The following is a 17,592-nucleotide window of genomic DNA, read 5'->3' on the forward strand; positions in this document are numbered from 1 at the left end:
TAATTTAGTCAACACTGGTTTATAAATAGAATGGTTTTAATAGAAGTTCTATTCCCATATAAATACCATTTGAATAGGCATGTACATGAAAGTGAAATATGGTTAAGCAAATCATAAAAGGACAAATTCTGGGGCTTTTTCAGGATAAAAACGGCCACTAAGGCCAAATACTACTATAAGTTTAAATAAACGGTTCATGTAAAGACCAATTAAGTTAAGATCCAATTACAATGTCTTGTGAGAGATCTGTATTCGTGAAAAAAGGAATTATTAGACTAGACAAATTTGAGAGACTGATATCAAAATAAATGTTCATCATCTGTTCCTAAATACTCCAAAATCCGAGAAGAGTGTTTGGCTATCATAGATGATGGAGTATGTCAGATAATTAAAAAAAGAATACAGGCTAAAATTAGCATTTTTAAATACTGAAGTGATATGGAGTAATATCTTTGAGTAACAAGGTTTGAATACAATAAACCTTCCTAATATGGACATAAAAACCTGCTTCTCTATCACCAATCTCTGAGAAAAGATTTAATAAGAATTCATTATTTTTACATAATATGGTACATTTGCTTACTAGTTCAGTATGAAATTTTAAACACAATGAAATTGAACTCAAACATAATGTTAAAAATAAATATGCAAAGTAAATTTAGTGATATATTATCCTTGCTATTTTAGGCCCCGATCCTGCAAAGACATTTGTACTTGATTAATGTTATGCACATTGACTTTAATGGGACTACTCACAGGGGCTAATCCTCAACTGGTGTAAACGGTCATGGCTCCATTACATACCCCAGAGTGTGTAAAGTTACATCTTTACACATGATTTTGCAGGTTTGAGGCCTTATTCTGTTGGAATCACTCGTTTCCTAATGTAAAAATGTTGCCATTCACAATAGGGTGTCACCATCATGAATGAGAAATTAACAAGCTTCTCCTTGCTGATGGCTTAACAAGGAGATTTTCAAAGACCTGAAACTCAAAAAAAGAGTCATACAAAAAGTGAAAACTAGGTCAAGTTACAAAGGATGAGTATAAAAAAAAAAGTGGCATTTGTAACTGTGTTGGACCCAGGATATTAGACAGACAAGGTGGATGAGGTAAAAACGTTTCTCGGATCAACTTCTGTTGGTGAGAGAGACAGGATTCTGAGCTTATACAGAGTTCTTCTTCAGGTCTGGAAAATAAACTCAGAATGTCACAGACAACTACAAATTGGAACAGATTATTTAGCATAAGTAGTTAACACATATGTTAAGGGACCATTGGAGGTGTAGTGGCCCATTAACACTCCTCCAGTCACAGGATGAAAAAGAAAGGCCGGGGACAGGTTTAGTGGGTTATAGATTGTTGTAATAAGCCATAAATCCAGCATCTCTACTCAGCCCATGATTTTAGTGTCTAGCAAAGTTAGACATGCCTACCACAACATGCAGCACACCTCATCCAGTGCAGTAAATGCCTCAGTAACAACTACATGGGTGATACAAGAAAAGCACTATGCTCTTAAATGAACTTGCATGGAAAAATGATAAAAGACCGAAACACCCTATCACATGTGGGTAAAGGCTTTTTGCAAAGCAATTACTCTACCTCTAACATCTTAGTCCTCATCCTCAATGGAAACTTGAACCACTCCTTCAATCGATGAGCCTGGGAGCTTGAATTCATAACTTTGCTAGACACGAAAAATCATGGTGTGAGTAAAGACAATGAATTTATGGCTTATTACAACAATCTACAACCCACAAAACATCCCCCCAACCTTTCTCCCAACCCCTATTACTGAAGAGATGTTAACTGCCACTTCACCTTGAAATTTGTTTTATCAATTTATGCTAAACAATCTGTTCCATCTTGTATTTAGCTGTGACACTCTGAGTACATTCCCCAGACTTAAAGAAGAGGTCTGTATAAGCTCAAAAGCTTGTCTCTCTCACCAACAGAAGTTGGTCCAATAAAAGATATTATCTCACTTATCTCTATCAAAAAACCCAAACAAACAAACAAACCCCAAACACAAGCACGTAGGGACAAAATTAGAAAGCCAAAGTACAAAATGAGATTAAACTTGCTAGGGACACAAAGAGTAAAAAGAAAACATTTTACAAAAGAGCAAGAAGACAACCAAGGAAAGAGTATGCCCATTACCCAATGAGGAGGGAAAGACAATAGCAGAAAACACAGCAATGGCTGAAGTGTTACATGCCTTTTTTGTTTCAGTTTTCACCAGCTTAGCAGTGATTGGATGACTAAAATAGCACACATCAGTGTAAATGCGGTAGAATCTGAGGCTAAAATAGGCAAAGAAAAAGTTAAGAATTCGGGCTTGTCTACACTTACCAGGGTCCAACAAGTGGCGATCAATGCATCGACAGTCGATTTAGCAGGTCTACTGAAGACCCGCTAAATCAACTGCATATCGCTCTCCTGTCAACTCCTGTACTCCACTGGATCAAGAAGAGTAGGGGGAGTCGATGGGAGAGTGTAGTGTGGACCCCACAGTTTGTGGATCTAAGCTATGTCAATTTGAGTTACACTATTCACATAGGCCAGACATATATCAGTATAACTATGTTGCTCAGGGGTGTGAAAAATCCATACCCCTGAGTGCTGTAGTTATACCAACCTAACCCCCCACATAGAAAGTGATATGTTGATGGGAGAGCTTCTCCTGCCAACATAGCTTCTGCCTCTCAGGGAGGTGGATTGAGTACCTCCTGACAGGAGAAGCTCTCCCGTCGGTGGAGTAGTGTCTTCACTAAAGGTTTACTAAGACTTCTGATACTGTCTCATGTGACCTTATCATTAGTAAACTAGGGAAATGTAGCCTAGGTGAACCCACTATAAAGTGGGTGCACAACTGGTTGGAAAACCATACTCAGTAATTATCAATGGTTCACAGTCAGAGTGGAAGGGCATATCAAGTGAGTCCTGCAGGGATCTGTTCTGGGTCCATTTCTCTTCAATATCTTCATAAATTATTTGGATAATGGGATAGAGAATACATTTACAAAGTTTGCAGACGATACCAAGCTGGGAGGGATTGAAAGCACTTTGGAGGACAGTATTAGAATTCAAAATGTCTTGACAAACTGGAGAAATGGTGTGAAATAAATAGGATGAAATTCAATAAGGACAAATGCAAAGTACTTCACTTAGGAAGGATTAAGCAATTGCACAAATACAAAATGGGGAATGACTGCCTAGGAAGGAGTACTACAGAAAAGGATCCCTTTCAATCCTATAGTTCTATGATTCTACAATCAGAACATGTTCTTCTGTAATTTATTTGTTTTACAAATTAGCACAAGTTAGACCAATGGAGACATTAGCAGCATAATCAATTATTATATGAAAAATCTGTTTGAGAGTGGGATTATTGCTTTATTGATTTAGTTTAAAATGTTTATATGCTTTGAAGACATAATGGTAAAATTTTATTCCTAGATTGTTCACGCAGTGCATAACAGTGATGGTGCTCTTAAACTCTGATTTAGCCTGAAGCATCTTGTAGCAGGCCAGAAACTGAAGCCTTAACTCCTCACAGGCCTACCTCACCCTATGATACATCACCCTCTCTGCTTCATATCTTCTTGGCTGTTCTAAGCAACAGTTCAGAAGGCAGTTATATACACACACACACACACTTGTGTGATGTTGTATGATTAAAATATGACAATGTCTATCATTGTTGCTACCACAGTTACATAATTGCAACAAATTTTATATGAAGTATGTATGTAAGGTATCAATGGAAAATTTACAATCAAATATGATTATCCTGTTTGTATGCATGCATCATCTTTGTATATAAAGTTATGAATATTGACTGTGTATCAGTATTTCAAATGTGTTTGCTCCTGAAGTAACATGCAGAAGGTAATTTTCATCCAAAATGGCCAGCACATTGTGAACGGACTATTCAAGTTGATGGCCCATTAAAGGGGACACAGCTTTTAAAACAGACCATAGAAGAAGCCTGTCCTCGCCCAATGGGCCTTCCTGCGGACATTTTAACCAGAATATGAGTAATGGCTGTTCCTATGACTTATCAAAGCATGCAAGGGCATGTGACTTGATCTGGACTCCATCCTGAGTCTGTAATTTTCCACAAACTGAGAGCATCCCTCCACATGGAACAAGATATTAAAAAACCCTGGAAGCATCTCCATTTTGCCTCTTTCCGTCTCTGATCTCTGGAATATGGACTTGCACTAAAAAGAGCATTCCAATCAATGGGCTGAGGACATTCTAATCTTTTGGAAGTTACCAAAGACTTTACAAGCCAGCAGTTTATGCCATCACTGCTTCAAACCTGATATAAGAACTCTGCAGTTGTTGTATGTATTTGGTTCCTTTAATCATTTTAACTCTCCTCTTTCTTTTCTCTTATAAATAAACCTTTAGATATAAAGGATTGACAACAGTGTGATTATTGGGTAAGATCTGAGTTATATATTGACCTGGGTATGTGGTTGGTCTCTTAGGATTAGAAGAGCCCTTTGTTTGATTAAACTGGTTTTAAATAACCACTCATCATTAAGTCTAGTGTCTGGGTGGTGAAACAAGGGCTGGGATACCTATGGAGACTGCATTTCTAACTTCTTGTTAACCAGCATGGTGAGACAGAAGTTTATTTTTGTTACTGGATTGGTATATCATATGGAAGAATAACCAGGAGTTTGGGGTACGTCTGGTCTGTTTATCCTGAATCTGGTATTCTCAGCTGTGACCCACTGAGGCATGATGACATTACGTCACCCTCATACCTTCTTCGTTGTTCTAAGCAGCAGCTCAGAAGGCAGTTTTACATATTTTATATGTATGCTTGCTATCTGCATTTTTGCTGCCATGACCAGATGATCCCACACTTTAAAGATTACTTTTGCAAATTAGATAAAATGGGAAGATTAATGGAAAATGCCAAAGCCCAGGATTAATAGGAGCATGAAAATAGCACAACTGCATTTGGATTTTCTGAGACACTGAAGAGTTTGTACTCTTCTATACAGAAGCTTGGTGGACATACAGAAAAGGAGCAGAAAGAATCATGGAAGGGAAGACGCATGCTTACATGACTGACTCACCACTGCAAAAATCCCAGTTCTATTCGAAGAGTATAATGTCCAAAGGGTAGCCTATTCTTTGATTTTGTTTTTATATTTCTCCTTAGTTCATATTTATTTTTAGTTTATTTCGGTTCTTTAGGGAATTGTACTGCCCTTTTTCAGCTGATCAGAGACATTCCTAAGTGGCTCTTAGCAACCGTGAAAATCAGAGCGAAAAGGTTGAAGTGCATGTCAGCTGAGAAGTAGGGACAGCCCAAAAATTATACAAATAAAAATGTACAGAGTTAAAAGATATAATTGACATTAAAATTCAGATGTATGCTTAAAAACAAAATTTGCGGGCCTAAATTTTGCTTCTCAGAAGCCACAGGCTTAGGTTCATTTGAGTTTTTTTCCTTCTAAATAAGACTTAATCCTCACATAATTCTATGATGTTCAGGGGAATTGGATGGATTAGGAGATTATTCAGGGAAAACAGAATCTTCAGACTTCTAGGTTACACCTATGAACTTAACTCAGGTCATTAGTGAAAGAAAACCAGTGTACTTTGAGGCATGTTAAGTAAACTGTGGAAAACAGGTTGGTGGTCTCAGTTCATCTTGCAGTGGACAGGTTTTACCTCACAAATATTACCATCATAACAGACACTTTTGTTAAAGTCTCACTAGAAAGACTAGTGACTGAATAAATGTGGATACTTTTCTCACCTGTACAGACTCGCTCAATCAGAGATGATTACATTGGCAGGGTTGAGTGGGAAGCATACACTGTTCAATGTTTTATCTGGTAGGTAAGTAAACTGAGGCTTTGCATTACCTATACTGTCAACCCAGTTCACAAGCAGTGAATTCACTAGAAACCCTTTCCCAAACTGCTGTTTATTATCATAGAGAAAACAATTGCTTTGTCGAGCTAGGCTAAGATGCAAAAACTTACTGTTGTAGGTTCATTCATTAAACTCTCATTACTTGAGGCAAAGATGGAGTTGATACTACAGTCTCAGCTACAGAGGGTCGTCAGAACTGCTTGAACATTAGTGCACTGAGCTGCTAAATCAGCTGCTTTTTTGTTGACTAGCTTGCCAATGCACCTCCAATCTAGTCCCCTTACCCACATCACTGCTCCTAGTCTATCCAGATATGAAAGAATTAAAGATTTTTTCCATGTTCTAATGTAGGACAGTTCTAAGTTAACACCAATAGTTTGTGTAAATGTGGTTTAAATCATATTCCTAAGCTTTTTTTTTTCAAGTCACAAGACTGGTGTACAGTATCCTTGCATAAGATTACTGTGTATAGTGCTTGACATCCACATATAGTATTGCAAGTGTACATTTTGCTTCTGGTACTATTTAATATCCTTATGTAGAACAGACCTTTATATACAGATAAAATTGTTTTCAGGACCTTCATAGAAAAAACTCACTATTTAATAAACTACCAAAGTTCATATAATACTAAGTAATTTATATACCAAAGGGTCATATACTTTATTGCTTCTGTTGGCCAGGTTCATTGCTCCACCTGTTCTACACTTCCATCCCCCTCTATTTCAGTGACTCCCTTCAAATCCCACCACCTTCTCTCATGACAGGGGTTCTTGGTGCCCCCCATCTCCTCCTATCCCCATACCAGGACCCCCATTCGACCTCCATGCCAGGAGCTCTCTGTTCCCCCTTCCTCCCATGCCAGGGGCTCTGAGTCTGTCCCCACCCCCCCGAGCTCTCCCAATTCCTCCTTTTCCCCATCCCAAGGCCCCCCAATCCTCCCTGCCAGCGGTTGTGTGTGCCCCCCGTCATTCCAGAAGAACTGTGTGCCCAATAGTTTCCCCTTTTTCCCCTCATTCTTTTTTTTTTTCCATCTAGGCCTATTTGGTCCTCAAGTATGTGATGGATGCACAAAGGGGATCCATCTAGTAAACTAAAAGGGCCTCTACCCCCTCAGCCCCCCTCCACCCCCCATTCAGAGGGGAAGGACCAGGAAAAAAAAAAGAGATCAACTGATTCCAGGGACAACACATGAAAAAATAGGGATGGGAGTGAGGAACATAGATTTACACTCAGGGTACCAAGGGGGACACCAAACAGACCCACTGGGGACAGCACCCACTCCTAGAAAGAGCCCAGAGAGTTAGTGGATGGCACCCAGAGGAACTCCGCCTGGACACATGAATGGACAAGTCCACTGTCCCAGTTGCATGAACCTACCCCCACGCGACCCCCAATCTAACCCCTTCCTCCTTAATTGATACATGGCCAATTTGGCCAGTACCAGGAGAAGGTTGATGAAGGGGTCCCGTGACTTTATGTGGCCATGTATATGGAGTATACGAGATAAATCTTCAGCATGTCAACATTTTATATTGTATTGGGATTAAGGGCAGAGCTGACCTGTGGGGTGTTTTTATGATGGAAAATATTAATGGCTCACATCAATCATTTCTTTGATCTTTAGACAATTACAGAGATGGTTGAAGCTCATGCTATGTCTGCTAACCAGAGGCAAGGGGGTCTGTGTCTCCCCATTTCCAGTTTACAACAGAATTAATAGGGTTCTTCCCACTGATACATAGAACATGAGATGAAGGACAAATCTGAATTTTCATTTTAAAAACATTTTCCAGGTCTCATGATAGCGAAAAACCGTTTAAAAACATGACTCAAGTGTAACCAATGCAGTGACATCTGCCTAAGTGTGCAGATAGTCCAAGCCGATAGCTCTATGAGGGATGAACTGTCTCATGCATCTCAATGGGGTATAAATTTCAAGACCCACTGTTCTGGGGACCCTCACAAAAACCATGGGCCATAGAGCAGGGAGGGAATAACTGGGAAGAGCTATGTCATGGTGTGCATAGAACCTCAGATTGTGTTAATCTGGGCGAGAGTCATTGAGGACAGTTCTTGCACTGGGGCAGACCTCCAGCTATGGTACATGAGAGAGAGAAAAAAGTCACAGGCAGCATTGGGGGTTTCACAATGCCAAGTCCACTCCTATGGAAGGGTCTCAATAGTAATATGGCTGCCCAAGGTGTGAACATGTTGTCTGTAGGAGGGAGATTTTATATCAGCATGGCAAGAACGATCTGCCCATACCATTTTATTGAGAACGTAATGTTTAATTGCAGTTTGTTTTTCCACAAATCAGCTCTCTTTCGCTCATTTGTGGCATGCCAATGACCAGCTATTATTAAACATTATTATTTAAATTTAATGGAGAAGGCAGGTTGTTGGGATATTTTAAGGTCAAGTATAACAATAAACCGCTGGTGTGCTGGCATGGTATCAGGGAGTAGGCAGCGGCACGCACTATTCCTTCGCTTAATAAATGAAGTGTTACCCCTTTCCCCTCCCTTCTCCTTGTTAAGTGTTGCAGCTGCATAAAAAATGTGGGGATCTAAAGGATAAGGAAGGGTAAAGAAGTGTTATCTCTTCTACCCCTCCTTTCCCAGCTACATAAGCGAGCCCTGGATCACGGCCCCTTCCTCCCGCCCCTGAGAACTGCAAATTAAGGGAGATTTATGGCAACAAATTGTTGCAAAGAAATGTATTTTCAAGGTAAAAATGCTTGTATGACATGTGTAATGCTGCAAACAATGGAAAGGGGTGGACATACTAACAGTATGGGTGTTCCTATTACTTAGTAAGGGTTTTGGGGGTGTTGTAACGTATGTAGGTGTTACATATTAACTTAAATAAAAAGAGTGTGATGTAATTAATCCAGTGCTTACTGGACAATTGGGTCCAGGGGAACAAGTACCGCAATAAAGAATCTCATCTACTCAAATCCGCCTCTGGGTCAGCCTGCTCCTTCTTCTAACACAGGTTACTTGAAGAAATGTTCTGAGATCCCATTTATAGAAAATGCTATGAAAAAAATCAGTTACTGTGCTAGTGGATGAAAAAAAGAGTGCTGAATTCTTCAGTGCAATATGGGACACCGTGAGAATCTTTTTTTTCTAAAGAACTGGCATGAAATCTCTGCTACTTTGCACAGTCTATGGTGTGAGTTCTCACAACTTGTGCAGGTTTGTGACACTTCATAGCTGATGTCCTTTAAACAGTCCCAGAAAATAGAATTAATGTAATCCTTTCACCAAGTGATCCTCTCACCATGCTTATTAACTTTTTTCCTATCTGATTTTTGCATTTTTACTTTCAGGGAGTATTGACTGAGTTCTGCCTGTAAAGCAGTCAGCTTACACTGCATTTGTTTCATGTGCAGAAAGGAAATGAAATAACTGCATATGATAATTAAGTCATCAACTGCTTTCAATACTTACCATACCCTACCATACTTCAGTAATCATACTGTTCTAACATATCACATTTTTCTGATTCATCACTGGTGGCCCCTCATGTCGTTACTGATTGAATACTACGAATAATTCCAACATATAGTGTTTTACACAATGAAGTATTACACAGTGAAGTATTTGTTCATTCAGACTCCAAGAGGGTGAGTTTGTTTTCAAAATTACCTACAAAACCCACATGTGAGTACACAACTTCACAGGGAATTATAGAAAATTTGTCCATTATGTTTATCAAATTATTTTTCCATTCCCAAAGAGAAAAGTGTATATTTAAAGATTATTTATTGCCAAAAATACTGCAAACAATTCTGGTCATTCATGTTCAAGAAACATGAATTCAAACTGGAACAAGTGCAAAGAAGGTCTACTGGAATGATCAGGGGAACAGAGAGCCTAAAAGAACTTGGATTGTTTAGCTTTCCAAAACAAAGGCCGACGGGATATGATTGCACTCTATAAACACATCAGGAAGTAAATATAAGGGAGGGAGAAGAGCTAGTTAAGTTAAAGGACAATGTTGGCACAAGAATAAATGGTATAAACAGGCTATGAACAAATTTAGGTTGGAAATCAGAAGAAGGTTTTTAATCATCAAAGGAGTGAGGTTCTGAAACACCCTCCCAACAGGAATAATGGAGGCAAACCGCCTAACTAATTTTAAGATGGTACTTAATAAATTTATTAACAGGATTAATATAACAGTGATAAGAGGGTATTGGATTCAATGACCCAGGAGGTTCCTTCCAGTCTTATGTCCTATGTCATATCATCAGTGCAGTAGATAAACAAAGACAATGTATCTGCCCTGAAAGAACTTACAATCAAAAAGAGAGAAAAAACAGGATGAACCAGGAAGTGTAAAGATGGGGACGGCATAGGCACCAATACTTCAACTGCATACTCATAGATGGACTCCTGAACCCACATGGGGTGACTTCAGCAGGTTCTGCAAGGCCATAGAGGTCCACCCACATAGATCCAGTTGCAAGACTAGAACCTTAGGGCTAGCTCCACAAAGGAGACTTAAATAAACAGCATTTCAACGCTGAATCTAGGTGCTCTTCTGCCTAGTAGAATGCACAGCCCCAAGTTAGACTCCTAGGCTCACTATACAATGCATGGGGAGAGTTAGGCACCTAACAATGGGATTCATAAAAGCCGCCAGGCTGAACAGGAAGCCACCTAAACTAGCCAGCAGAAAATGCCAAGGAGAGGGGTAACAGGGCCATGAGCAACCAGACCTAGTAGTTGGAGTGAGAGTCTACAGTCATGAGACAGGAGTTAAGATTCTTCTGGGTAAGGATACCAGGAGGCCAGAAGCAGCAGACAAACTAGAGATCAAAATCACAAGTCAGATGCCTGGAAATCAGGGTGGGGGCACAGGCAGGGCAGAGTGAGCCCAGTTGTTTGAACAGCTTCCTGTTCCTGCTGCTGGCTTAAGTAGGGCCAGTGGGCCAATCGCCCACTCTGGAACTCCACCTGTTGGACCTCAGGGATGGACCCTCACACTGGGTCCTAGGTAAACAATTGCCAGCGGCCTGCCAGATGGAGGATTGGAATGTGGCCTCTCACATAAATCCTGTTGGCCTGGGTTTGAGACCTGTGGATCATTACAAGAGGTTGTCCCTCAAAGGGATTTAGGCACCCTAAATCTGGGCTGGAGAGAGGCACCTATCTTTGCTCAGGATTCACAGCTACGAGCCCTCTCTTGGAGTTAGGTGCCTAAAATCAGGTCAATCCTTTCTCAAGATAAGTGGTGGTGATGGTACTACCACTGCCCTTATACTCTATAGATAAGGATAAGGCTTTGCCATGGACGTCACAGATTCCATGCCTTTCAGAGACCTCTGTGGCAGCTTCAGCCCTGGTAGTGGCAGGACTGTAGATATCAGCCAGCAGGGGCCCCAAGCCACCGGATACCACCGGCCCTGGGGTCCCCGCAGCTCTTGGGCTATGGCAGCAGCGGGTGCTGAAGCCCCCCCGCCCTCCACAGTGGGGCTTGGGCTCTTATTCTCCCCCCCAGGCCACCCTACCCTACCCGTGGGTCTTGGACTTCAGTTCTCTCCCTATCAGTCCCACACACACACACATTATTTTTAGTAAAAGTCACAGACAGGTTGTGGGCTTCTGTAAATTTTTGTTTATTGCCCACAACCTGTCAGTTATTTCTACTAAAAATAACCAAGACAAAATCTTACCTTACTTATAGCTCCATGGCTAGAGCGATCACCCCAGATGTGAGAGACCCAGGTTCAAATCCCCACTCTGCCTGACTTGGAGCAGGGATTAGAACCCAGATTACTTATCTCCCCAGTGACTACCCTAGACAATAGGGTATTCTGGCATCAATCTTTCCTGTTCAATCTTTTGCATTTTGTACAAAATATTTAAAGCCACTGTGCTTTAAAGCCATTCCCACTCACACTCACTCTCTGGCTCAATGAATATTTAAGCATTCACACTGAAGCCTTCGGAGGAGGGTGGGCTTCAGAGCCCATTTTAAAGTGCTGTCTACACAGCTATTTTTAGAGTGCTAGTACAAGCCTGCTTGCCCAGCGCTATCAGGGCTGCCCGGCGGGGGGGGCGGGGCAAGCGGGGCAATTTGCCCCAGGCCCCGGGCCCCACAACGGCCCCCACGAGAGTTTTCAGGGGCACTTTGGCAGCGGGGGGGTCCTTCAGTGCCGCTGAACACACCCAGAGTGAAGGACCCGCCGCCACTTCTTCCGCTCCGGGTCTTCAGCGGCAGTTTGGCGGCAGGGGTCCTTCCGCTCCATCTCTTTGGCGAAGTGCCCTGAAGACCTGGAGCGGAAGGACCCCCGCTGCCCAAGACCCCAGGCCCCCTGAATCCCCTGGGCATCCCGGACCTCTATCATCCCGGGCTGGGAGCTTCACTGCTGCAGGCTGTGTAGACATACCCTAACTCCTATCCCTGATTCCTCATCCCACCACTTCCTTTACATAGTAAAATAATCAAATCCTACAACACCCCCAGTTTTTCAGCATTCATTAATTCTTTAACAGTCTGGCTCAGCGTTTCCTTCTCAAGCCTATTCTGTCTACACAAAGGTCATACTTGAACACAAATTATGCATTGGCAGACTATAATCATCTGTGAAATACTGATATTTTTTGCATGAATGCCCGTACAAAAATTATATTGTAATGTCTTTATATCCTCAAGAAGTTCTTAATTCACATATCAATCATCTAACTCACCTTAATAGCTCATTTAGACCATTTCATTGTATCCAGTCCATACTTCTAGATATCATTAATATACTCTGAAAGTTGTTATAGTTCACAGTGAGTTCTCAGTCTGAATATATGAGCATGTCCACATTCCCTTAAAAATAGGGAAAGTAGCTATGGTGCATTAGGTGCATTATTCTTTAAATAAATATTGTAGCCAATTTATTTTTGATTCATGAATGCTGTAATACCTGGAACCATAAACTGTGGTTAAATAAAATTGTCTTTGCTTTATTTACGGCACAGCCACATAGTAATGGAGAACTCAGCTCTCTGTGCCATGGTTAATAGCAGTACAGCAACACTTTTAAGTGGCCTTTGTGCTATGTACGTGGAGTATACCTTAGAGGCATTCAACAGAGTATCATTTTTCAAAAGCTGCAGTTGAACACAGTAACAAATGTATTACAGTTCTCATTCTGCACTGAGATTACCATGGGCACAGGTATCTGCACCTAAATGTGTTCGTTTCTTGCCAAACATCATTTCATATAATAATAATACTGGTTTTAATTTTCAGAAACATTATCCAGCATTTGAAACCTGCAAACTACTAATTTTTTTTTTTAGATTACTGCATTTAAAAAAACATAGCACTCACTCCACCAATCCCTAGATTTTTTTAGTTCTATCACTAACTTTTTGCAGACTAGGGTTTATGAAGAAGATCTTTTAGACCCTTAATTATAACTGCATCCTCAAAAATTTATGAAAGGTTCAAAGTAGTGAACAGATTTTTTTATTATTATAATAAATGGCAGTTTAACACATATTTTGTCACTATCCCAATTTGGGAGGCCAACAGTCAAATTTCCTTCAAGTGCTTAATCAACCAGTGAGATACTTTTCACACACTATTAGAAAATAAAACTATGACATAGTGCCTTCAAAAATGTCTATAGTCATTTTCTCCCTGAGAGCTATACCAGTACTTTACAGTAGAGTGCTTTCTGAAAAAGATTGTTTGGCTTCGACAAAGACCAGGAAAGTTTGATCAATAAATACATCTTCACTGATCTTTATTTTTTTTCAATCCACTGCTCAGCCTTATTTAATACTTCAATTTCCAGTGTTGCACAATAAGGCCATGTAATATATTCTAATTTAGGCCACCTCAGTGCTCAACTAGACACATTTCATTTGTTACTGTGCAAATTATTGTTGAATTGTATCCACTTACCTGGTTTGCTTCCGTTTGGTTTACACTGCACTTCCTCAACACAGTCTGCGGGAAACCATCCAACAAGTCCTCGGGTGCTGCCTTCCCAGAATCCACCTTCACCAATGCTTAAAACTAAATAGAAAAGAGAAAGACAAATGGAACATTAACTTTTTCACCATTTTTCCTCTGGAATAAACTTAAATTCTAAGATTATTTAGACAATGGCACACCCATGAAAATGAACATAGCACAATAAGCCAATTTCTGCTTCCCAAAACATCCGCACAGAATCACCTGCATAGGTGATTCTCAGGTATTACTACTGGGGATGGAAGAAGGGAGCCTACTGTTGAAACAGAGCTTAAGGTGCACATATGACTCCCAAGGCCCCACCACGATCCTTTAAATATACTACTGTATTTCTGCAATACTGATGTTATAAATCATAAATCTCAGCAACAGGAAAGAATGAGAACTGAAGATGCTAAACCAATAACAGGCTCAGATTCTTGGTAAACTGGGTCTCAGAATTTATTTTTTTAATTACTCATAAATGTTATACTTCCTAAGGAAAAAGGAGATAGTATTTACATTATATAGTAATGAGTTCTTTAAGATGCATAGTCTCTATGGATGCACCACGTCAGGATAGTCTCTTGATTGGAGATTTTTGTCAGCAGTGTCCACAGGTCCAAACCTGTGCCCTACACATCCCTGAGCTCCAATGTGAGGGTAAATAGGGAAGGGCAAACTTGCTGCTACTCCAGTTCCTTCTGAACCTTAAATTCCAGAGTCAAAGATTCCAAAGCAAAGGGGAAGGAGAGTGGGTAGTGGAGCACCCTTAAGGACAACACACCTCAAAGAACGCCAGTTACTGTACAAGGGAAGTAAACTCTCCTTCTTTGAGTAATTGTCCCTATGGGTGCTCCACGTTAGGAGATTTCCGAGCAGTACCTCAAATACAGACGAGGGTGTTGAGGATATTAATTCAGTGCAGCTTTGCCAATGTTCAAGATAGGTACACTCTTGGATAAAACTATGGAGGTAAGTTAAGTGGTGAAGTGGCCATTTGTACTAGGTGGGTGACAACCCACCAGAGGCCTCATAACTTGCCAGGATGCATCCCGACATCCCATTTTGATACACTTTTGGAGGACACTGGATGCCTTTTCATTCTTTCCACAAAATAATTAGTCTGGGAGAAGCCCTAAAGGGTTTAGTCCTATCAAGGTAGAATCAGAGTATGGAGACTGGCTTCCTTTCCTAAGAAGTTTGGGGTAAAAAATTGGTAGTTGAATGTCCTGACTGATTTGGAAATCTGATAAGATCTTAGGTAGGAAGTGAGAATGGGGATGTGAAGTCACCTTAACCCAATAGAACACAATGTATGGTGAATCAGCCATTAGCATTCCTAGTTCTCCTACCCATCTGGCCGAAGTGATGGTTATGCGGAATGAGGTCTTGAAGCACAAATGAAGAAAGTAACAGGTCCCCAAAAAGTTCCTCGAGGCACTGAGGACTAAGCTGAGGTCCCCAAGTGGAGTAGGTTCTTTGAGATGTGGAAACAGGTTGAACAGAATGAATCTTGCAGCAGTAGGGTGAGTGACAACTCACCCTCAATCGGACAGTGGAACACTGTAATGGCAGCTAAGTGAACCTTAACTGAGGTCAGTGATAGAGCCATGATTTTTAAATTTAGCATGTAATTGAAAATATGTGTGAGGAGAGACTCAAGAGGAGATTATGGACTATTGGACAAATCAGCCTCAGAAACTATTCCACTTCTCTAGACGAGTTTTCCTTGTGGCAGGTTTTCAGCTTTCCAGCAGCATTATTTGGACCTTTAGACACCAATCTCCTTCTATGTCAGAGTGTTGTCAAGGAGCCAGCCCTTTAGGTGGAGAGACAAGATGTTGGGGTGAGTCTTGGTGCCGGATTCCTGGGTCAGGAGGTCTGCTGTCAGAGGAAGGCAAACAGCCCATCGCAGGAATTTGTTGGCCAAATCTATGTTGGCCATGACAGTGTTCTAAGGATGGACACTCATCTCTCATTTCAGCTTGTTCAGGAACTTAAGGAGCAATGGCACTAGGGACTAAGCACACAGCCAGACACAAGGCCAAGAGGAGCATCTCCCCGTGACTTGGAAGCATGCCCTCCCCTCAAGCAGAAGTGCCGGCACTTTCTATTGAACAGTATCACAAAGAGATCTACCTTTGAGGAGCCCCTGGTGAGACAAATTTCCTGAAATACTGCATTGTTCAGATGCCAGACGTGGTCTTCAAGGAAAACCCTGCTCAGGGAGTCAGCTGCAGTGTTCTGTAACCTCTGTAGGTGAACCTTTGAGATTTCTATGATGTGAGATATGCACTAATTCCACTGAGGCAAGGTGGTCATAGGGGGTGTGTGTACTGCTGGGAAGGGAGACCCAGAGCGTGGGGCTACTGCTGGGGGAAGAACCGGGGGTAAGGGGCACCGGGGTCCAGGAGGGACATGGGCCTGAGGCAGGCAAGATACCGGCCAGCAGAGGACTCTCTAAGAGCTGGAATTGAGCTAATTCCCGAGGCAACCAGCAGGACGTGCGGCGCTGGTGAGCGTCGAGCTGCTACATGTGCAAATGAAGGTGGACATCAGAGAAAACCTGTCCGTAGGCAAGTACTTTATGGCAAGTGTGGATTCCAGAGTGGCTCCAACAGATTCTATTCATTGTACAGGTGTGAAAGGAGATTGCTCTGTGCTGAGTTGGAGGCCCAGAGTGTGGAACAGGGATAGAGCCTTGTTGGTTGTGAACTATACCTTGAGAAAGGAGCAAGATCCAGTTGCTGAGACAGGGGAAAACAATTATTCCCATCTGATGAAGACGGACTGCAATGGCTGATAGGACTTTTGTCAGGATCCTCAGGTCAGTTGAAAGGACAAAGGTCAGGACATGGATAGTGGTCTTTGCCAATGATTAATCATGGGATTAATCATGTATCTGTAGAAAGGCTGCATAGCTATATGAAAATATGCATCCTGGAGGTCAAGGGCAATGAACCAGTCCCCTAGATCCCAAAATGGAATTATCGCTGCCAAGGTTACCATCCTGAACCACTGACTGTGGACAAAGATGTTTAAAATCCTGAGATCCAGAATCGGTCTCCATCCTCCTTTTCTCTTGGGAACCATAAATTAGAACCCTTTTCCAATGAAGTACAGGAGAGAATGCAACTCCTGATGTAAGAGACCCTTGTGAGAAGGGTCCCAGAAGAGGAGTGTAGAAGGGGTGTAAGAGGGAGGGATGGAGCTGAACTGGATGGAATTGAAACTACCTCTAGGTTTCATCTGTCAGAGGTGATGAGCTCCCAGGAAGGAGAAAATGGGAGAGGCAGACTCCATAATGTTGATGAAGGATGGATTGGTGCATCAAAGGATCTGGGTTGGTGTGACCCTCAACCAATGCATCAAAAACGGTCACTTAGAAGAAGCCATTGACTGATGTCACTGTGGAGGTTGGCCCCTTCTTAGGAAATCTGACCTGTTTCTGGGTGGTTCAGTCTATTTCATGGAGGTTTGGTAGTGGACAGAGGGAGACTGTTTGTGAGCTGTTTGTGACTGACTGTATTTTCTCTTTGTTGCAGGTATATAGATGCCAAGAAATTGCAAAATTGCCCTGTCTTTGAGAGAGTGGAGGGATCAATCCGTGACAACACTGAAGAGCTTAACCTTTCAAACGGAAGATCCTCCATGGTATTCTGTACTTCCCTAGGCAGGCCAGAGAATTGTAGCCACTACACAACACAGCAC

At 41.6% G+C, this 17,592-nt stretch overlaps 1 protein-coding gene across 8 annotated transcripts in view; it reads right to left on the reverse strand.

Moving 5' to 3' along the window:
* Positions 1-17,592, reverse strand: part of SHANK2 (SH3 and multiple ankyrin repeat domains 2) — a 539,125-nt gene that overhangs the window by 308,126 nt on the left and 213,407 nt on the right. For all 8 annotated transcript variants that reach the window (XM_075129488.1, XM_075129487.1, XM_048855923.2 and 5 more), the window contains one exon: positions 13,828-13,941. In XM_075129488.1, the coding sequence (XP_074985589.1) occupies positions 13,828-13,941 (114 nt within the window). The remainder of the gene's footprint in view (positions 1-13,827; positions 13,942-17,592) is intronic.

The sequence above is a fragment of the Caretta caretta genome, chromosome 6 (genome assembly GCF_965140235.1).
Source record: "Caretta caretta isolate rCarCar2 chromosome 6, rCarCar1.hap1, whole genome shotgun sequence".
NCBI lineage: Eukaryota > Metazoa > Chordata > Testudines > Cheloniidae > Caretta > Caretta caretta.